Raw genomic sequence first — 21,858 nt, 5'->3', positions numbered from 1 at the left:
CTTCACTGTAAATTCCCCAAATACCTGAATTTTGCAGTTCTCCAGTTCTTCCTTGTGCCGAGAGCCTTCTCTCCTCCATTCTTCCGGCATAAACTTCCCCACCTCCTTTTCCCTCTGCCGAAGCACCCTCAACAACCGCTGGTTGAGATCTTGCGCATCTGCCTGGTTGGGGGAGTTTTTTCGTTCAAGCTCAGCATTTTCCAACTCCAGCTGCTGATTCCGGGCTTTCAGTTCAGATGCCTGATTAGAGAACAGGAGCCCAGCAAAAAAAAGAATGTTACTCTTCCTGAGGCGGCACAAATGGAAAGAGAGTTTCTCCATCTTCTTTGGCTAAGGTCAAACATTAGAGTGTTTTTAATGCTTTTGTTTGCCACCCTGAGTTCCTGCTGGAAGGGTGGGATATAAACGTAATAATAAATAAATAAAATCAATAAAAAATAAACAAACCCTTATCAGACTTTCTTCTGTTGCATTTATTTTACATAGGAACATAGGAAGTTGCCTCTCGCTGAGTCAGGCCTTTGGTCCACCTAGTTCAGTCTACGCCAGGTGTGGGGAACCTGTGGCCCTTCATATGTTATTGCACTATAGCGCCCATCAGCCCCGGCCAGCATGGCCAAGATTAGGGATGATGGGAGCTGTAGTCCCACCCCTGCTCCACACTGACTGGCAGTGGCTTTCCAGAGTTTCAGAGCAGGAGATGTGAAGGCTCGAACCCGGCACCTTTTGCAAGCAGAACAGCAGATGCTCTACCCCTGAGCTATGGCATCTGCTAGGCCTGCAGACGGTCCCAGGTTCAATCCTTGGTATCTCTAGGTAGGGTGAGGACAGACTCCCTGGCTGAAACCCTGGAGAGCTGCTGCCAGTCAGTGTAGACAATAGTGAGCTAGATGGAGCAGTATGGTCTGACTCAGTGTAAGGCACCTCCTTATGTTCTCCTGGGGCATAAGGGAGATGGGCTGCAACCTTTTTCACTGAACCTCAACGTCTCTCTGGAAGTAGGGGCCAAGTCACTCCACCCACCCTGTTGTCACCGCCCTTGCTCTCCTCCCCCACTTTCATAGATGTTTCCTCTTCAGGCTGGCAGACTTTGTCCAATTCTACAGGGAGGCAACAAGGTTATATAAGATATATCCAACTATATATTTTCCCTCCTACCTCAAAACATGATGAAAAGTAATATGAAAGTTATGTTGGGTAATTTCCACGTGGCAGGAATGCGTAATCTACAAGAATCCACCCTTTAGCACGGCGGCACCTGCTCTCTGGAACTCCCTGCCCATTAATCTTGAAAATGGAAATGGACTGCCTTCAAGTCGATCCCAACTAATGGCCACCCTACGAATAGGGTTTTCATGGTAAGCGGTATTCAGAGGTGATTTACCATTTCCTTCCTCTGAGGCTGAGAGGCAGTGACTGGCCCAAGGTCACCCAGTGAGCTTCATGGCTGTGTGGGGATTCAAACCCGGGTCTCCCAGGTCGTAGTCTACCACCTTAACCACTACAACACACTGGCTCTCACTATTAATCTTACCAGGCGTCAAAAACAGAATGACCTTCCTCTTTCAACAAGCCTTTTAGGTACATACCTTATCCCAGTCTGCATCTGTACTGCAATTGTTTCTGAGATGTTTTTAAAAAATGTTTTAGTGTTTTGTCATTGTCTGCCACCCTGGGCTCCCTTTGGGAGGAAGGACGGGATATAAATTTAATAGTAAATCATAAACAACAAAGCCGCCTGACTTGAAACATTTAGGCAAGCCTAGAAGGGAGTAGAAAGACAGAAAGACCTAACAAGAGATGGATTTTATTCCATAAAGGAAGCCGCAGAGCTGAACTTACAAGATCTGAACAGGGTGGTCCATGACAGATGCTCTTGAAGGTCGCTGATTCAGAGGGTCGCCATGAGTCGTAATCGACTTGGAGGCACATGACAACTCTTAGCCACTGAAGGCACCTGAGCCTCCAGTGACTGTGTTGGATCAAGGTATCTTTTGGTAAAGATACCAAAGGAAGAGTCAACTGAAAGCAAAGAGGCTTACCTGCTTCTTCAAGTTTTCAGCCATTTTTTGCACTGCCACTTTCTCCTTCCGTACGACCTCAATTTCTTGCCTAAAGTATGAACAGTGAGCAAAATGGCTACTCTTTGATATTCAGCATTGCCTTCATTTACTTTAAGAGAGCATGAGTGTGCACCGGAGAGAGTGTGAATATCACCAAAATCAGTGGAGCATCTCACAATAGCTAAAGCAAATCCTGATTAATGTGACCGTGACAGGCATTTTTTGACAACACGTAGAACCCATCAAAACATCTGTCCATGCCCAAAGACAAAGAATCAGCATTGTTTGTTCAGGTTCAGAGTCCAATTCCCCTCCCCCCCCGCCACGGTTTCTGTTGTGCATCCCTTCTGAGGTAATCAGTTGTGACTGGATGCCAGCAGTGGGCACAGCCAGACAAGTGGTATTTTGGGGACACAGCCAAAAGTGTGTGGGCACCAGGTTCCCCCCCCATTCCCGTTCTCCACCACCCTTCCCCCCCCCCTTGCCACCCACATAAAGTTAGGCTGAGGGCGGTGCACGGTCTTTCTGACAGGGGTACCCCATCCTTGGTTTAGAGAGAAACTTACCACAGTTCTTCTTGAGATCCGTTAAGCTCCCTCAAGCGCAGGTTGGAAATGCTCCCTTCCTCATTCAACAAGGCGATCTTGTTCCTTAAAACAGCATTTTCTTCTCTGAGATGATCAGCCTCACATCTGTGGTGCAAAAAAGGCAGAGGTGCTCTGAGATCCTGACGTGCCTGTGCATTCCTCCAGCCTGGATGTGTGTGCCAGAGGGTACATGGTTTATATGACATAGGCCCAGCGTTTTTCAAACAACCTGTCTTGAGGGAAGCCTTCACACATTGACTTGTCTAACAAGGAAAATGAGGGCCTTCCATGGAAAACTTGTGAGCTGAAGAGACTTCTGGGGCACATTGTAAGAAACGCATGCCAATCATGAGGGATGCTGGGCCAGGCCTATTCGGCCTCTCCACTGTCCTATCTTAGGCCCAGAGGCCAAATGTGGCCCTCCAGGCCTTTCTCTCTGGCAATGGGGACCTGCATCCCTCAGTAGCCCTGCGTCATATCCTCCTCAAGTGCTTTTGTCCTTGAACTGAGACAATGCCTTTTGCTTGCTGGGATGGAGAGATGTGGTATATGCTTGTGTGTGTAGAAACCTCTGACTCCTGTGTGGCTGGAATATAGCCCACCTTACAAAGAGCCACATCTGTGGCCACACCCATTTTTGCCTCTGGCCTTGCCCACCAGTGTCTTGCCACCAGGTTGCCCGCAAGGGGATGTAGCCCTTGGATGGGTTCTCCATCCCCTAGCCTTATCTGGACTAACTGCCCCGGAATACATCCAACACTCTTGAGGCTGCAGATTGCAGGAGAAGATCAGTAAGGGAGGACAAGGTATCTTTTCCAGTGAGGCTTCTTTGCCTCTCTCTCTCTAACTTACTGTGGAACACTCAGTAAGGCTTTCTCCAGAAAAGAAACAAAAAACCAAACCGATCCATTCTTCAGCTGATCATTCCCCTCACCTGTTAAGTGTAACTGATATTTAGAAGCTTGAGAGATTTTGCTGGATAAAGTAAGACACACACAGCTGTTCTTCTACCAACCGGAATTAAAACATACAGAGCCAACGGAAGGCAGCATGAAAGAGGCACAGTGTTTTAGAGGTACAATATAGCAGCATCAGACCAAGCAGGAGTCAGAAATGTTTACCTCAGGGACATTTGTACAGCCACCGATAGGAAAAACGAAGCAAGCCACCCCCCAGGTTTACCATTTGAGACATGCAGTCCAGCCCATAAAGAACACACGCTTTCCAAAGCCACCTCAGAAGTGAGCGGTTTCTGTCAGAATTCCAGTAGGCCCTAGGTTCTTCTAGCCAAGGTTAATCTACTTGTTAATACAAGAAGCCCAAGAGAGTGAGGTGGAGCGGTTATGAGGTGGTTAGTTTCAGAAAGCAGAGCAAAGCGGCAGAGTTTAGGCTGTGGCAGGATCCCCCGTTACCTCATGAGCTCTAGCTCCCGCTGCTGCTTGCTGCAGGTGCTCCGCAAGGCATGGAGGGCGACATTCAGGCCATCATTCTCCTGAGCGTGGCTGCCCTTCTGCTTCAGCAGCGCTGCTACCTTGTCCTTGAGTTTCCGGTTGAGCTCGTGAAGGCCCCTTGCCTCCACTTCTGCGTCCTTGGCTCCGTTCTCACTACGGCCGTGCCTCGCCCCTTTCGGGGCTTTCAGATTCGCCACAAACACTTCCATTTTGCCGAGCCTGCTTTGCAAAGCCAGCTTGGAGCTCTGCAGCTCGGCATTTGCCATGGCAAACTGGTCACGGACCTCTTCCAGTTCCTTTACTCTCTCCAGCAGTTGCAGTTTTTCCTCCGTTAGAGTGAGGCTTTCTCTGTCGCTCTCTTCCAATCTGCTCTGCAAACTTAACAAAAGTCTCGGCAGGCACCCTTCCAGTTTAGTGTTCTGTTCAAACAACCTGATCATCTCAGCTTTCAGGGCCTGGTTTCCCACCTTGAGTTCTTCTGGCAGGGGCAGAACTGTGCACTGTGCCCTGGAGCTCATGTCTTTCTCAGTGTTTGCGCCCCAAGGCTCTGCCGCCAAGTTTTCTAGTTCTCTCTTCTCGGCCCTACTTGCTCCTCTGTGGTCCATCTCAAGCTGCAGAGGACAGTCAGCCATCTTCTCAGCATTTAATTCAGCCTCTGGAGTTCCATCAGAAGTCGCCTTGTTCCCTGTTGCACAATCTGGAGGTGGTTTTGCATTATCAACTTTTCCCCGGTGGGATCGTTCTTCACTCTCCTCACTTCCACAGGGCAAGGCATTAGGCTGGGGGATGGTTTTAAGGATTTCCTCCAGGTCCTTCTCAACCTGGGAAGCCATGTCTTGACGATCAAGAGTTGCTTGGTCACATTCAGCCTCCAGGAGGCTGATCCTCTCTTGAAGCCGGCTTTGTTGAAGCCTGAGGGTTTCGTTTTCTGCCCAAACTTCTTCATAGGCCTTCTCCAAGGCGAGAGAGGTCTCCATGGTTGCTTCAAATATTGTCCCTTCAATTTCCACTGCTAGGTTCTCTGACTCTTTAATTCCACCTTCTCTTTTTGCTTGAACGTTGCCTTCATCTGTCATATTCAGCAGCTGAGTGTCCACAAACAATTCTGGAACCAGTGCGATAAAACTAGGAGACCGAGTTGGCTTTCTCTCTGGCCTTTTCAGTAACTTACTATCCACGGGGACAGTTGCCACGTCACCTTCTCTTGGTGGCTCTTGGACAGCTTCCTGGTATGAAAAAATGTCCATCACTTCGCTTGGCTCCTGGGACTCCACCAGCTCTGGAGAATCACCCCCTCGTGCTGCTTCTTTGCTCAAAAAAATTAAATTTCTTTGCAGTTTGGACAGACACTGCAATTCCTGCTGGAGTTCTTCAGTTTTGTCCTCAAGCATCAAGACTTTGGCCCTCAACTCTTTGTTTTCCTCAGCTGCTCTGCTGAGCGCCTCTTGCTTTAAGCGCTCCAGAGTGACAAGCCTGGAAGCCAGTTCTTCCTTCTCACGGGCAAATTTGGCCTCCAGGCTTCCAAGCTTTTGGTGAAGCAGCTCCTGATCTTCCTCAACGGGAGACACGTCTTCTCTTCCCTTGAGTTCCTCCTCGTGGATGCCTCGCATTTGCAGGAGTCTCTCACGGAGCTCACCCTCTCGCTTCTTTGCATCCTGTAGCTCTTTCTGAAGCTGCTCTTTCTCCAACACCAGCGAGTTCACATACTCCTTGAACTGTTTCTCCAGGAGCTCCTTCTCTTGGGCAAGTGCTGAAGAAGTAGCCTTTGCTTTCTCCAGCATTTCTTTCCACCTTTCCTGGGCCTCAGCACCTTCCTGGACAATTTCATCCTTTTCAAACTCCCACTGGGATTTGACTTCACGTTGCAGCTCAGAGGCCTTGCGCAACTCTCGCTGGTAGTGTTCCTCAAGGCCTTTTATTGCGCCTCCGTACTTGCTCACAAGTGCCTGTCGGTCGATGGCAAATTGCTCCTCTGTCCGAGACATTCTTCCATTAAATTCATTTTCCATTTTTGTCCTAAATGTGGTCAACACAACACATTACTGAAATCTCTACTAACAGAGGAACAGAGGCTTGAAGAACACTTAATATGCTAGTCCTCAGTCTTTTTCGAACCAAGGCCTCGCTTTAGCCCTAGCTTGCAAATCAGGCCCACATTTGTTTTTACATTTTTAACATTGTTTTGTTTTAATGTATTTTAAGGTCTTTTTATGATATTTTAAAGTGTTTTTAGTGTTTTTGTCTGCCGTCCTGGGCTCCTGCTGGAAGGAAGGAAGGGGTATAAATAGAATGATAATGATAATGATAATGATAATAATAATAATAATAATAATAATAATCATTATTATTATAATTTTGCCTTGGTTCTTCATTTTTAATCCTCTTCCCTACCACCCCAATGTTGGTTGGCATAAAAGGCTTCAGGCCAGTCCCACACGTGTAAGTTGCTCACTTGGAACTGTGCTTGATACTACCTGATCTTGTGGTCGCCCTGTTGCAGATGGGACAGAACAAGCAATGGGGGGTGTGTGCACACCAAATGGTCCCATGGACCACATCCAGTTCTCAGAGCCTGGTGGACCATAGTAGGGAAGAGTATGAGCCGGAAAAGTCCTTGATCAGGTACTGCCTCAGCCACACGCTTGTCAAGTGGCCTTAAGTAAGGAGCCCCACCCCAGTCTGCAATGCAGAAAGGATATCAAGACAGGACTGAGACAAGGGCTTTGCACACACCCCTATTGACTCTGCATCCAGGGCACTCCCACCGCTGGTTTGGGAAGTGGTCTACGTGTAATGTTAGCCACCATCCATGCCTAACCTGTTGCTTCTTATGAAATGCTGTGTTTTGGTGCCTTTTCCTTCAAGCCAGTCAATCTGAATTGAGAAAAAGAACGACCTCGCTGCATTTTAGGCCAGTAATGAGTTCACAGCCACTGTGAAGCGCCAAACGCTCTAACATGCTGTAACAACAATCATATCGACAACCATCTGAAACCTTGTTAGGAGATTGCTGCTGTTCACTGATATTTAACAGGCCTACACGGCGTCTAGAAAACTAATGCACCAGGAGCTGGATGTTGACAGAACTAACTCTTGCTCTTGGCCAGGCAGATTCTGAATTAGAGGTGCAGGCAGGCCCTGCTTATACAGCAGGTTCCGTCCTGGATTGCCGCCAAAAAGCGGAACCCATAGACAATAATGGTGCACGTTGCGCAAAAATGGCATGCGACGAGAAAAACCGCCGTAAAAGCGGAACAAGCGCCTTAAAGCGGGGACTTTCCGCATTTGCGCAATGCCGCATTAGCAGAATGCCAAAAAGCAAAGTGCCATAAAGCGGGGCCCACCTGTATTTAAGTAACCCACTTGCCCATATAAAGCACCAACACTGGCTGGGAATCATTGTAAAGAAGAAAAACAGATCAGAATAATCCATTTTCCCATTTAGCCCGATAGGAAGTACTGCATAATCCCGATAGAAAGTACTGCATAATTCAAACGTTGGCATGCTTACATAGGCTTGGATTCTATTTATCAACAGAGATTTACTCATAAAATGCTCTTGCTGGTGGAAGGGTGGAATTGCGGTGTGTGTGTGTGTGCGTGCATTGTGTCTTTTTGCTTTCCCCATGTGCCCCTACAAATCTCCTCTGGAGATTTGGGAGGCTCTCCTGAACAAGGGGGGGATGCTTCTGGGGGAGGGGGAGATCAGATAAAGCCACCTCCCCCAATCGCACCACCGACATACTCCACTGGATCCCGTGCCCTTCAGTGAACGGGAGAAAATGGTTTTGTTTGTGGAAGAGAACTCAGGATCCAACGCATAGGATTTATTCCACTCTAACAGTTATGCCCCCCCCCAAGACTTCTGGGAACCACTGGTGGGGAAGGTTGCTGAAAAGTTTCTGAGGGTTCCTTGAGAAGATGGGATGAAAATAAAACCAGGTCAAATCTGCAGTGCAGAGATACCTTGGGACTGGTAGGGTGGAAGGCAGGGAATCCAACAGTAGGTGGCGCCAGAGCAAATGACAGGCAGAGCCAACGAATTCCAGTTTTGTCCCCTTCCTGCTCCCTGCTGAGTTGTAGGCAACACAGAGAACAAGGAGGGAGCTGACAGGCGGTGCCACCCCTTGGGCTGGTTGTAAGGAGCAGAGCTTGGAAAAGTTACTTTTTTTGAAATACAACTCCCATCAGCCCCAGCCAGCATGGCCACTGGATTGGGCTGATGAGAGTTGTAGTTCAAAAAAGTAACTTGCCCAAGCTCTGGTAAGGAGGCAGGCAGGCGAGGGTTGGCTGAGGGCAGAGGGAGGTTGGTGGGGTCATGCCGCTTCTGCCAGCCTCCACTGCTTAGAGGTAGGCAGCTGCTGTTTCCCTCTTTTCTCTTTATTGCTACATTTATATCCCACCTTCCCTCCAATGAGCTCAATGTAGCGCAGATGGTTCCCCCACCCATTTATTCACACGGCAACTCGGTGAGGCAGGTTAGGCTAAGACCAGTGGGGGCTGGAGGCTCCCCGTCAGTGTGTGCTTTGCTCCCTGGGCAACTTCTGGAAAGTTTGGACTAAAACCCGGAGTGGATCCCATTGCCCCACTGACAGGGCGCCACCAGCCACTACTGGCTAAGAGACAGTGACTGGCCCAGGGTTGCCCAGTGAGCTTCATGTGGGGATTTGAACCCTGGCCTCCCGGGCCCTAGTCCACCACCCCTCTCACCTTTCTTCCTTGAGCTCCTGCCAATACTTCCCCGCCAGCTCTTGCCGGAGCTGCTCTTTGTCTAGGCTGTGCTTCTCTATCAGCCGTTGCAGCTGATTGTGGAATCCATCTTCCAGCTCGGCTTTCTCTTCTTGGACTGTCTGTGCTAACGCTCGCATTTTCTCTTCCATCCAGACCCCGGCCTGAATCAACTCCTCCCGCTCGTGGCTGAAATCCGCCTGGGCCTCTTCCAGCCTGGCCTGCAGCTCCCTCAGGTGCTGAAGCTTCAGCTGGCCCACGAGGGTGGCCTTCTCCTCCAAGCACGCCTGCAGGCTGCTGCTCTCCACCTCCCGCTGGGAGTCGACCTCCTGCCACTCCTGCTTGAGTCTCGCCAGCTGTCCCTGGAGCTCAGACACCTGGGCCTGCAGGCAGCCCACTTGCTGCTCCAGGGCTCGCCTCTCCTGCGCGTGCGTCCGCTGGAGGTTCTCCTGCTCCATCTCACAGCGAGCCTCGGCCTCCTTGAGCTGCTTCTCATAATGGCACATCTGGGGGGAAAGAAAGGAAAAAACAGTGCCACCCGTTGGCATTTCTGCAGACTCGGCAGCACGCGAAAGGCTTTGGCAACCTTGCTGGCAGTACACAAGGGCAGAAATGGAAAGAACCCTTGGAACACTATGTTCAGCTTGGGTGGCCTCGTCTCGAAAAGGATACTGCAAAGCTGGAAAAGTGCAGAAAAGGGCAACCCATCTCCCCCTGCCTTTGGGAGCCTCGCAAGAGGTTGCTGCAGGAGAGAGACTCTGCGTAACATCATGTCTAATTCCCTTCGTATTTTTGCTGTTGCCAGCCAAGAAATGTGATGTCGCTACGTTCAAGGCACTGAAAATGTCTTCTTGTTTGCTGTTACTGTTTCATTTTTATTATTATGAAACTGTTTTTGCCATTGCTGATTTTGAGATGTATTTCTGTTCACCTTGTAAGCCGCTTTGAGTGCAATTTTGGGATGGATGGATAAACGATCAAGGAAATGTAGAAATTCCCCTATGAGGAAAGGATTTATTTATTTTTAGCTTGCAAAAAAGGCGAGTAAGGGGAGGACTGAACTTACAAGATCTGAACAGGGTGGTTCATGACAGATGCTCTCGGAGGTCAATGATTCATAGGGTCACCATAAGTCGTAATCGACTTGAAGGCACATAAGAACAACGGGAGGACATGATAGAGGTGTATATTACGCATGATGTGGAGACAGTGGATAGAGAAAGGTTTTTCTCCCTCTCTCATAGCACTAGAACCCACAGATATCCACCAAAACTAAATGTTGGAAGATTCAAGACAGGAGAATGAGTTCTTCTTCACACTGCGTTAAGCTAGACTTATGGAATTTGCTCCCACAAGAGGTGGTGATGGCCAACCACTTGGAGGCTTTAAAAGAGGATTAGACAAATTCATGGAGGTTCCGGCTATCAGTGGCTACTAGCCACAATGGCTATGTTCTACCTCTACAGTCCAAGGCATTATGCCTCTGAATACCAGTTGCTGGGAGGAATCACAGATGGGGAAAGCGCTGTTGTGCTCAGGTCCTGCTCGGGGGCTTCCCATTGATGCATCTGGTTGGCCACTGTGAGAACAGGATGTTGGCCCAGATGGGCCACTGGCCCGATCCAGCATAAGGCTCTTCTTATGTTGTCATGTGAGCAGGCAATTAAGCAGAGGCTGTGCACAAACAATCACAGACAGTATGGTGTACTGGGATGTGTGCTTAACCAGAGGTGAAAGTGAAATTGAATATAAAAACCACTAGAGGATCTGCCAGCTCTGAGACTGGAAGTGGAGGACCCCACTGCCATGAACTAGGACCAGAGAGAGAGAACCCAGGACAATACATGTGTCCTGAGCAAGCAAGGTAGGGGTGGAGAGACAGCTTACCGTGTTTCCAAGCTCCTCTTGCAAGCTGCAGAGATCCCGGTGGTGCTGATCTTTCAATTGCTCAATAACCATTTCAGCTTCTATGCTCATGTTTACTGGTTTGCAATCCTCAGAACCAGCTGCTAAAATACAAAATCAGCAAAAGAAACACACGTCTCCTCAGTCTCTACTCATTTGCCTCACAAGGGCAAGCTGCTAGCTAACCGAGGACGACTCTGGTGGCGACTAACAGGCAAAAATATTAAAACATTACAGATCAGTATCAAACTGCAAAATACCGGCAGCGGCTGCTGGCAGCCTGGTCAGAAGATCTGGTGTAGGACTTGAAACTGCCTTTTTTTTCTTATTCTACCTCAACCTTCTCTGAATCTGATCCAAACTATTCGCCTGTTTCCTGTCTGTTTCCCTCTAACCTTGCTAGGCCACCCAGGAACACAGGAACCAGCCTTATATCTATCTATCTATTATTAAACGAAGGGGCTCAGGGCCGTAAACAAAGGACAAAATGCTAAAAACATCTTAAAATTTCTCAAAAGCAAAACATCTTAAAAGCATTTTAAAAATAAAACATCTTTTAAAAAAAACTTTAAAAACATCTTAAAAAGCAATTCCAACACAGACACAGACTGGGATAAGGTCTCTACTTAAAAGGCTTGTTGAAAGAGGAAGGTCTGCAGTAGGCACCAAAAGGTAACAGAGATGGTGCCTGTCTAATATTTAAGGGGAGGGAATTCCACAGGGTAGGTGCCACAACATTAAAGGTCCGCTTCCTACGTTGTGCTTAACGGACCTCCCGATAAGATGGTATCTGCAGGAGGCCCTCACCTGCACAGCACAGTGATCGACTGGGTATATAAGCGGTAAGACGATCTAGCTCAGAATTATCTACGCTAACTACATGAACGGGTTTTAGACAAGGAATCTCTTCCCAGCCCTCCCTGGAGAGCCCTGGGTGACCTTCTGCATGCAAACCAGGTGCTCTGCCACTGAACTATCACCCCTCCCCAAGGACTAGGAACTTAGGAAGTTGCCTTATATTGAATCAGACTACTGAGATCCAGCTAACTCAGTACTGTCAACACTGACTGGCAGCTGCTCTCCAGGGTTTCAGCCAGGGAGTGTCTCTCGGCCCAAACGGAAGACGCCGGGGATTGAACCTGGGACCTTCTGCATGCAAAGCAGGTTCTCTGCCACTGGGCTATGGCCCTTCGCCACATGCTGGCTCCCCCAGGCAAGCCCTTCCCCGCACTCTGATCAGACAAGGCATCCTGGCAAGCCATTATTAGCCCAGCAAGACTTTTATTATTATTTCAGGTATTTATGCATCGTGTAACATTCAGAATTCCTGTGGGACATTATTATTATTATTTATTACATTTACACCACACCTTTCTTTTCATGATAGAAACCCAAGGCAGCTTACATATGGTTCCCAGGTGGTGTCCCATCCAGGCCTGACCCTGCTTAGCTTCAGCAGGGAGCTGGCCTCTTGTGCCTTCAGACCATAGCCTGGGACATCTGTAGACATCTATGGAATGACAGCTCCAACGCCCCAAAGGGCTGTTAAGCCAAGCCCCCCTCCGCCCCGCCCCCAAAAGCATACCAGAGCAGGTCATTTCTTACCTTGAGCAGACACCACTCCGCCATCGTCCAGCTCCTCAAAGAGAGAGGCTTTCAGGGAAGGCCGGGCTACCCTGCCTTGAGCCTGATATTCTTCCAGCTGAGACTGAAGCTCATCTATCTGATCTTGGAGTTCCTAGGAAACAACACGCAGCACAGTCTAGCCCGGCCCAGCAGAACAGGCAACGCATGCAAGTCAAGTATGGCAGGAATACTTTTCGGGGGAGGCAGGAGACAGGGGCAGCTGGAAAGCCACACACCTTTATTTATTTATTACATTTATATACCGCCCCATAGCTGAAGCTCTCTGGGCAGTTTACAGCAATTAAAATCAATAAAAACAAATATACAAATTTTAAAACACAAAAAACAATTTAAATACACAATTAATTAAAAAAAAAACAATTTAAAAACACATGCTAAAATGCCTGGGAGAAGAGGAAAGTCTTGACCTGGCACCAAAAAGATAACAGTGATGGCGCGAGGTGCACCTCGTCAGGAAGGTCATTCCATAATTTGGGGGCCACCACTGAGAAGGCCCTCTCCCTTGTTGCCATCCTCCGAGCTTCCCTCGGAGTAGGCACCCGGAGGAGGGCTTTTGATATTGAGCGTAGTGTATATTTGCACACAAGCTGAGAGGTGAGCCCCAACTTCCCCTGGGATGTAGCAAGGGAGCTTTGCGGCGACATGGGGTGGTGGCGGTGGAGACCTCTCAGAATACAAAAAGTGAATTCACTTCAGCTCAAAAGGAGGCCTCCACTGGAAAACTCCAGGTCAGGGGTGGGGAATCTCAGGCTTGGGAGCTGAATGCGGCCCTCAGGACCTCTCTATTTGGCCCTTGGAACTCCAGCCAGGCCACACCCATCACTGGCCTTGCTTCACACCCTGAGTGTTTTTCCTGCCCAGAATGTGCCGTTAATCGTACCTTTTGCTTGCCTGAATGGAGGAGAGGGAGAGGTGTGTGTGGAAAGTAGTCTACTGATCAAAAGGTAAAATTTAAATTCATTGCCCTGGTATGCGGCCCTCAGAAAGTTGCTCAGAAGGGAATGTGGCCCTTAGGCTGAAAAATGTTCCTCTACCCGTTCTAGGTGAACACTGAAGGGAGGACTAGAAGTGTGGGATTTTCAGTCTGGGGTTGCGCCCAGCATACTGCTGAATAAAGCGTCCCATCAAAGCAAGGATTTCTGTTTGAGCAACGGGATTTCCCCCCACCTCCCCCTGCGTGCCCCCTAAATCTGTTCTAGGAACCCCCCCAGCCCTCTGGAGTGGACTGGGGGAGGACACGCAAGAGGAGGAGAGGGGGAGAAAATCCCATTGCGCAAGCGCAAATCCTTGTGCTGATGAGCCGAGTTAGCTGAGCACCAGCCCTGGTGCTTCTCTTCCATGTGCAAAGCACAGGCAGGCATTTGTACGAGAGCAGAGGGGCGCTGAACCATCACCTGGCCTGCTGCTTTTCATCTGCGACCACCAACTTCTGGCCACTGTCCCTGCTTGCCCCAGAAACCTTGTTTCTGAGCCCGGCTAGAGGGGGGGAAAGCTTTGGAGGAAAGGAATTGCAAAGGGAAAAAAGCTACAAACAGCATAGCAACTCTCCCCAACCTATCCCTCAATGTCTCCCGTGCAAAACCTTGCTCACTCCCTTGAAAAGTGAGCTATTGGAAGTTGGTATACACAGTCAGGATGCCATTCCACATTTCAAGTTTGAAACCCCCGCATCCATTTTCAAGGAGCTCAGGAAAAAGTATTGCAAAACACTCCAACTTTGTATCTCCCTCAAGCTTTGTGGTATTATACTGAAGCTTGTGTATATGCTGACAGCATCCTTCCAGTTTGAAACTGACCACTGTATCCATTTCACAGAGTGTGGGAGAGAGGGGAAAAAAGATACAAATATATGTTGCAGTTCTTTATCCAAAGCAGGGTCACTTGAACCTCTTGGCAATCCAGACAACAGTCCTGAAATGTAGGCCAATATTGCAGGTGGTGGCTGAGATAACAGTGGCTTGCCTGAGGCTAACTGGTTAAGTTCATGTTGGAACAAGATGGGAATCCCGAACCAGTGTGGTGTAGTGTTGGATTAGGAATGGGAAGATCAGGGTTCAAATCTCCACTCATCCATGAAGCTCACAGGGTGACTTCAGGCCAATCACTGTCTCTTAGCCTAACCTACCTTGCAGGGTTGTTGTGAGGATAAAATGGAAAGGAGAATCATATATGCCACCGTGGGCTCCTTGGAGGAAAAGTAGAATATAAATGTAACAACCACAACCACCAGCACCACCAGCACCAGCCCACAGGCTTTGCCACTATGCTATACCAGTTTCCCTTTAAAAATAAAGACAAAAGCAGAAGATGGTCACTGCACTAGCATGCCACAGACTCCCCACTGGCAACAAGGCTTGTAGCACAGGAAACCCAACTCACCTTCCTGCTTGAGCCAACCCCCCCCCCCTTGCTTACCCTGCACTGCCGCTCATATTCATTCTTCATTTGCATCAGCCGTTCCTCTTGCAGGAAGAACTCTGCGCTGCCTGGATTGAGATCCCCAAACTAGATCCAAAGAACACAACATCAACATCCTCTTCCTCTGCAAGGGCAGCCTCTTTAATCTCATTCCCACACTGGTGCAAGTGATACCAGCTGGGCTGTGTCAAGAACACCTGATTTTTAAACTGGCACAAAGGCAAAGAATTGTGGGGAAAACATCTTGCTTGAAATGGGGCCTCAGTGAAGGCTATGATTTTGCAGTTTTCACAGCTGAAGCTAGTTAATTAGGCCCAAGCAAGAACACCGGCTCATCAGTGGAGATTGGTACATCAAGGCCATAGGCCTGGGAAGGTTTGGGGAATACGTGTGACCGTTAGGCTCAAAAACTCCAGAAGCATTTCATCATCTGGAAGTTTCCAATTGGCTAATTAATTCCTGGCTGTTGCTGGGGATTTTCCCATAAGAATAGGATTCAGAGCTTAGGTTTTTGTTTCCCAATGTCCCTTAGGGGTTGCTGATGCTACCTGAGTAAGGTTCCACATTACCATCTGCTATCCAGGCTATACATCTCTGGGGAGATGTAGAACCATGAAGCTATTTTGCTGTTTACCTCTTTGTAAGTATAGACTAGACAGTTTTGTTATTTTTGTCTTTAACTCTATTTTACCTGGCCCTCAGGAGTGTGGGTTTTAAGGAACCAATTGCTGCTATATTTATACACTTATATTCTATTTAATAAAGCTACTTTTATTTACCAGTGTGTGTTCATTGCAGGAGTAGCATAGCCCTGAATCCAGTACCCTGGCTACTTGCCCACAGACACCGTAGAATTGGATATTTTGCCTAAGGCTCCAAGACAAGGAGAGCATATTTGGCTCTTGTCTGTTGGAATCCTTGGCATGTCTATTTCTGGCACTTTGGGTTTCACCTTGGCCCAGAGTGGGTGACCAGGTTAAGAGGTGGTGGCAGTCTACCTACTGTACAGGGTTGTTGTTGGTTTACTCAGCCCTAGTGAGGGGTATCATGGGGTTGTGCCTTACCAGGATCAGTTGCCCTGGGTTTGGGAATTGAGTCCTGGGACTGAACCAGGGTTGCTTCATGACGGCTGTATCTCAGGGCAGTCTTACTACTGGGCTTAAATCTGGTGCAAGGATGACTTAGGTGCCGAACACATGAAACTGCTTGATAAAAATGAATCAGGACAATGACCTGTATTGACTACTCTGGCTGGCAGCTAGGGATTGATCCCAAGAGTTCTGCATGCAAAGCAGATGCTCTGCCATTGAATTGCAGCCATTTCCCATTGGGGGAAGTTAGAAACACAGGAAGCTGCCTTATACAGACTCAGACTATTGGTCCATCACTGACTGGCAGCGGCTCTCCTGGAGATGCCAAGGATTGGCCCTGGGGCCTTCTGCAAGCAAAGCAGGGGCTGTGCCACTGAGCTAAAGGCTCAACCCTTTCCCAACGGGAGAAATTGGAAACACAGAATCAGGACATTGGTCTATCTAGCCCAACATTGTATCCTCAGGCTGGCAGCAGCCCTCCAAGGTCTCAGGCAGAGAGAGATCTTTCCCAGCCTAGTCGCCGGAGATCTTTTATTGAATCTACTAGAGATCAAACCTGGGGTCTTCTGAATGCAAATCATGTGCTCTCCCGCTGACGGACCTATTTTATTTATTTTCAGTATTTATATGTCCCATCCAATAACAAAAGAAACACTCAGTGTAGCTCCCAGAATTTAAAAAAACAAATCAAATAATTCAATAAAATGCAATGCAGCATTAAAGTCCAACCCCAAACCGAGATAAAAATTAAGGAGCAAATAATAAATCATGAAAATCAGCGGAGTTTAAAAGCTACAGGAAGATTTACAAGGTCTAGGAAGATGCTGTAAAAAGGTCTTTGCCTGGTGCCAAGTGGACCTTAGGGTAGGTGCCAGGCAAGCCTCTCTGGGGAGGGACATTCCATGACCGGGCTCCACTGCTGAAAAGGGCCCTGTTCACTTGTAGCCCACCTGCCACACCTGGCCTCTGGATCTTCCCCTGGCATGGTTGCACTGAGCAGTTGAAAATGTGGGCGGAATGGGCTGGAGGGCGTGGGATGACCGAGAGCACGGCTCTGCTCTCTGACTCCAGGAATCGCTGGTCTACGGCTGGATCCATGCTCACTCTTCCATCCCCAAAGAGTCTCTGTGCTGATTCTTTTGGTCTGGTTTATGGTTTGTTGTTATGTGCCTTCAAGTCGACTATGACTTATGGTGACCCTATGAATCAGCAACCTCCAAGAGCATCTGTCATGAGCCACCCTGTTCAGATCTTGTAAGTTCAGGTCTGTGGCTTCCTTTATGGGATCAATCCATCTCTTGTTTGGCCCTCTTTTTCTACTCCCCGCTGTTTTCCCCAGCATTATTGTCTTTTCTAGTGAATTATGTCTTCTCATCATGTGTCCAAAGTATGATAACCTCAGTTTCATCATGTTACCTTCTAGTGACAGTTCTGGTTTAATTTGTTATAACACTCAATTATTTGTCTTTTTCGCAGTCTATGGTATCTGCAAAGCTCTCCTCCAACACCACATTTCAAATGAGTTGATTTTTCTCTTATCCGCCTTTTTCACTGTCCAACTTTCACATCCATGCAGAGATCGGGAATACCACGGTCTGAATGATCCTGACTTTAGTGTTCAGTGATACATCTTGGCATTTGAGGACCTTTTCTAGTTCTCGCACAGCTGCCCTCTCCAGTCCTAACCTTCTTCTTACACACTCCCAAAACCAGAGCCCTTGCTAATGGCACTTTTACAACTTTTTCACAGATCAGAAGGTAGTGTTTTAAATCTATGCTAAGTTCTGGAAATGTAGGAAGCTGCTGCTTTATACAGACTCAGACCTTCAGTCCATTTAAGCTCAGTGTTGCCTCTACGTTGAGTGGAAGTGGCTCTCCAGGGTAGGGATGGGTTTCGTTGGCCGGTGATAGTTCGAAAGTATTTGGTTGACCTAACAGGCCGACATTGATTCGAGTTCTTTCTTTATCCACTAGCCACTGCTTTTTACTGGTCCGTGGGGGTTTTTTCACTCAGAAAAATGTCGATATTAATATTGATATTTTTAAAGGAAAATGTCGATATTTTGAAGGAAATACCAATATTTCCTTTAAAATAAATATTTAGAAGGAGACATCAATATTTTTAAGGGAAATGTCAATAAATTATCAGTCCGTTTTCAGAAATAGCTGTGGAAATTAACTACATCTAAAATCCGATCCTTAGCTACTGAAAATGATCGAATTAATGGAGAATTTGGTACCAAATCCCAACTGGGTGGAATTCTAGCACATCCCTATGGTCTGGTTTATGGTACACACTCCCAAAAGCAGCATTTTCACAGATTACACGGACTCAAACCATGGTCTATTCAGCTCTACGTTGAGTGGCAAGGCTCTTCCCTAGCCCTGTCTAGAGATGCTGCTGGGAACTGAGCCTGGGCCCTACTGACGGCACCGTGAAAAGGGAAGGCACAGCCTACCTTCTCTGCTAGGACGTTTTCCCAGTTCTTCTGCAGTTTGCTGATGGTGCTTTCGTACTTCACCAGCTTCTCTCCAGTTGCCAGGAGTTCGTTCTCTAAGCGACTGTTCTCCTAAGAGGAATCCAAAGGATGTCAAAATATAAAAGCTGTATCTCCAAAACTTAAAACGCAACAAGGCAGGTTCTTTAGATAAACGTCTTCCCTCAACGTCAGGGGTCACCAACCTTTTTTGACCAGGGGGCACATTTGGAATTTTGAGGAAGTGCCGTGGATGCCAGTCACAAAATGGCTGCCATGGGGGGGGGGGAACCTGGCATCAAAATGGCTGCCACATCTAAAACTGCAGAAACAGGCAGGACCACAAAATGGTGCAACATGCCCCCCCCCCAATAAGCCACTGGAGAAATCATCAGAGAAGAAGAGGGACCAACATCAGCAACCACCATGCTCAGGGTAGAGAGATGCTCAGAACAGCGTAAATATGTTTTTTAATAATGTTTTTAACCCTTTTTTAAAGTTGTTTTTTTAAAAAATGTTTTTAACGCTGTTTTGTTTTAATGTATTTTAATGTCTGTTTTTATGATGTTTTAAAGTGTTTTTAGCACTTTGTTTGCCGCCCTGGGCTCCTGCTGGGAGGAAGGGTGGGATACAAATTAAATAATAATAATAATTATAATTATAATAAGGGAAGGTGGGTGCCCAGTCCCGGCATCTAGGGACACGTGGGCATGTTTAAAGGGATGTGTTCAACGTAGGAGAGTCCGAACCAGTGCAAATGGGAACAGAGCAAGAAGAGCAACCGTCTCTTGTGCACTGTGGATTTTTTAGGGGATATTTACTGCGACCTCTTCTGGACATGACGGGAGGCTCTGGCAAGCACTGGCAACCCCTGCAATGCGTGCTTGGGGAATTCAGATGAAGAGTTTTCCAGCTGCGAGATGTGGGTGGGTGAAGAAGGCTGAACAGGAGTATCAAAGCCCTCCACAACTTTGAAAGAGCGAGAGTGTGACATCACAAGACGATGTAAATATGTTACCCAGATTCTTTTGATGCTTATTTGTTAGTATACTTATCCTTACTTGGTAAGCAGAGGGGAGGAGTAAGAGGGAATGTCAGGGAGTGAGTGTTTGGTGATAATGTCTCTGGTTGGGTGTTGGATTCTCTGGGCTGGGAGGAGGGAATGAGGGAGGGTTTGTGTTTAAACATGCTGAAAGTTTTGTTAACTGGCAAGTTGGTTTTATTCTTTGGTTTGGATGGTTAGTTATATTAGCAACTGGAGTAGAGGATAGAGATTTAGTTAGTGTAGTGTAGTATATTGTATATAGAGCTTAATTCCATCTTTAATGTTTTAAAACAGTCATATGTAAATAACAAAGCATCGTTTTGTTCCTCTTGTTCAATGCTCATGCCTAAGCTGGGTTATTGCGTACCAAATAAATATCAGTCAGGGAGGTGGTATAATAACTCATAGCACTGAATCTCCAGAGTGGTAAATACTTCCAAGGTGTTTCATTCTGAAACTGGTGGCAGCTTTTTACCATAAGGGTATCCTTTGAAGGAAAGGTTTGCCTCACATACAACCTAGCAGTAAATATAAGCACAGTGGGTCTGGGGTATCCGGGATCAGCCAGAGATAAGGGAGGGATACTGTGGAGTGCCCAGGTGGTGAGTGAAAATATTGCACATAAAGGTTGGGAGGTGCTGAACAGCCTCTGCACATGTGCAAAGGGTAGATTTTATAGTGTGTAGAGGCAGACATCCCCCTCATCTGCTGCAGGAAGGCAGGGATAGGTGAGCGGAGACATCACAGGGAGCGAGGAACATGTTCGAGTGGGCGGGGGAAGCCCCACACCAAACCACATCAGCGGGTTCTGCAGCACCTACGAGAGGCCTTCAAAGCTGATCTTCAGCTCTGCCAACACACAAGCCATGGCTATAAGCTTTACTAGTAACTTAGAAAGTCTTAAGGAACACATCCTTTGCATTTACTGCTTGGAGCCTGGAGGGACATGTTAATATTTAACCTGAAATTCTCTTGCTGGGAAGGCCTTTTTCTAAAACAAACAGCTGAATGTCTGCTCCAAATTCTAGTCTCCACTTTGCAAATGAAAAGTCGTCTGCAGATGTGGGATGAAGTGGCATGCTGCGAAGAGGCATTTCCTCCCCCTCCCCCTCCGCTTCCCATCTCACCTTCCTTGAAAATCTACTTCAGGAGAGAATTTTGCATAACTGGGAGGAAGGATGGGATACAAATCTAATAAATAAATAATAAATACATCCAGCATTTTAAGAAAACTCACCTGTCCCAGCCCTGGGCACCACTTTGCACATTACAATCATGTGAGAAATGCAACCACAATGCAATTGACCTAAGCCACCTGTTGTGTTCTTTTAATATGGTTTGTTCCATTATGCATTTTAGTTATGGATGTTTGTTTTTCATTTTTTTGTGCAATTGGTTTTTAGGCTTGTAAACTGCCTAAAAGCCTATTTTAGCATCAAGCAGTACATCAATTATTTAATATTATTATCACCGCCACCAATATTGGGAGACTATATTAGCTTTATTTAGACTGAAGAATTTAGGTCTCCTAGACCCTCTGTTCATCTCGCCCCCTTGGTGCCTTTTAAGCCCATAGTCACCTTCAGAGTCAGAGTCAGGCGGTCACGGAGGTAGTTCTCTTCCGTTTTCAGCTTCTCCATCTCCTCCTCCAGCTCTGCCCGCTGCTTGTTGGCCTGCAGCTGAATCTGCTCTCGGTCTTTCTGAAGTTCGTTTTTCAGCGCTGCAACACGTTCCTTGTACTCTTCTTCCACCTTGCTGTACACACAGATTAAGAACAGCTGGGGTTCAAGTTCTCAGTTCACCTGGAATCAGCGGTGTGTGCGTATTGAATGACAGGCCCCAATGGTGGCTGGTGGCTCCATGTCAGTGGGGCAGTGGAATCCACTCCAGGTTTTAGTCTGAACATTCAAGGACCTGTCCAAGGTGCTTTGGACAGCTCCTTGAACATTCAGATGAAAACTGAGAGCGGATTCCACTGCCCCACTGACATGAAGCCACAAGCCATCTCTGATAGGCCCTAAACAGGTGCTAGGGTTATGTTCAAATGATCTGACCGTGTGTGTGTGTGTGTGTGTGTGTGTGTGTGTGTGTGTGTGAGAGAGAGAGAGAGAGAGAGAGAGAGAGAGAGAGATGTTATATCTCACATCCCTGTGAACGGATGCAATCACCTAGGGCGGGTTTTGCCACAGAGGATCTTAGTATCAAAGAACTCTTCCTGGGCTGAGACTTTTTGTCCTATTGGAAAATGGTGGATAAGGAATATCTGAATATGTGAAAACATTATCTTAATGGAGTGCAGGTGCATGCTGAGACTTATGTGACATCAAAAGTATTTTTAATGTTGAATGTTAAACTTTTGTAACCCTCACTGGGACCTGCTGGTGAAGGGTGGGTAGTAAATGTAATGGTAATAATAATAATAATATTAATGTACACTGGTGTGTTT

The 21,858-nt window shown here is 47.4% G+C and overlaps 1 protein-coding gene across 12 annotated transcripts in view; it reads right to left on the bottom strand.

Moving 5' to 3' along the window:
• NIN (ninein) overlaps positions 1-21,858 on the bottom strand; it is a 131,231-nt gene that overhangs the window by 32,052 nt on the left and 77,321 nt on the right. For 10 of the 12 annotated variants that reach the window (XM_061612555.1, XM_061612562.1, XM_061612561.1 and 7 more), the window contains 10 exons: positions 20,993-21,167; positions 18,350-18,460; positions 14,797-14,886; positions 12,340-12,472; positions 10,717-10,838; positions 8,812-9,335; positions 4,063-6,117; positions 2,630-2,755; positions 2,043-2,112; positions 25-240 (listed from right to left, as the gene is read on the bottom strand). In XM_061612555.1, the coding sequence (XP_061468539.1) occupies positions 25-240; positions 2,043-2,112; positions 2,630-2,755; positions 4,063-6,117; positions 8,812-9,335; positions 10,717-10,838; positions 12,340-12,472; positions 14,797-14,886; positions 18,350-18,460; positions 20,993-21,167 (3,622 nt within the window). The remainder of the gene's footprint in view (positions 1-24; positions 241-2,042; positions 2,113-2,629; positions 2,756-4,062; positions 6,118-8,811; positions 9,336-10,716; positions 10,839-12,339; positions 12,473-14,796; positions 14,887-18,349; positions 18,461-20,992; positions 21,168-21,858) is intronic. The other 2 variants (XM_061612560.1, XM_061612559.1) reach the window with 2 other exon arrangements.

The sequence above is a fragment of the Rhineura floridana genome, chromosome 2, assembly GCF_030035675.1.
Source record: "Rhineura floridana isolate rRhiFlo1 chromosome 2, rRhiFlo1.hap2, whole genome shotgun sequence".
NCBI classification, from domain to species: domain Eukaryota; kingdom Metazoa; phylum Chordata; class Lepidosauria; order Squamata; family Rhineuridae; genus Rhineura; species Rhineura floridana.
This window is presented reverse-complemented; position numbering and strand designations above follow the sequence as displayed.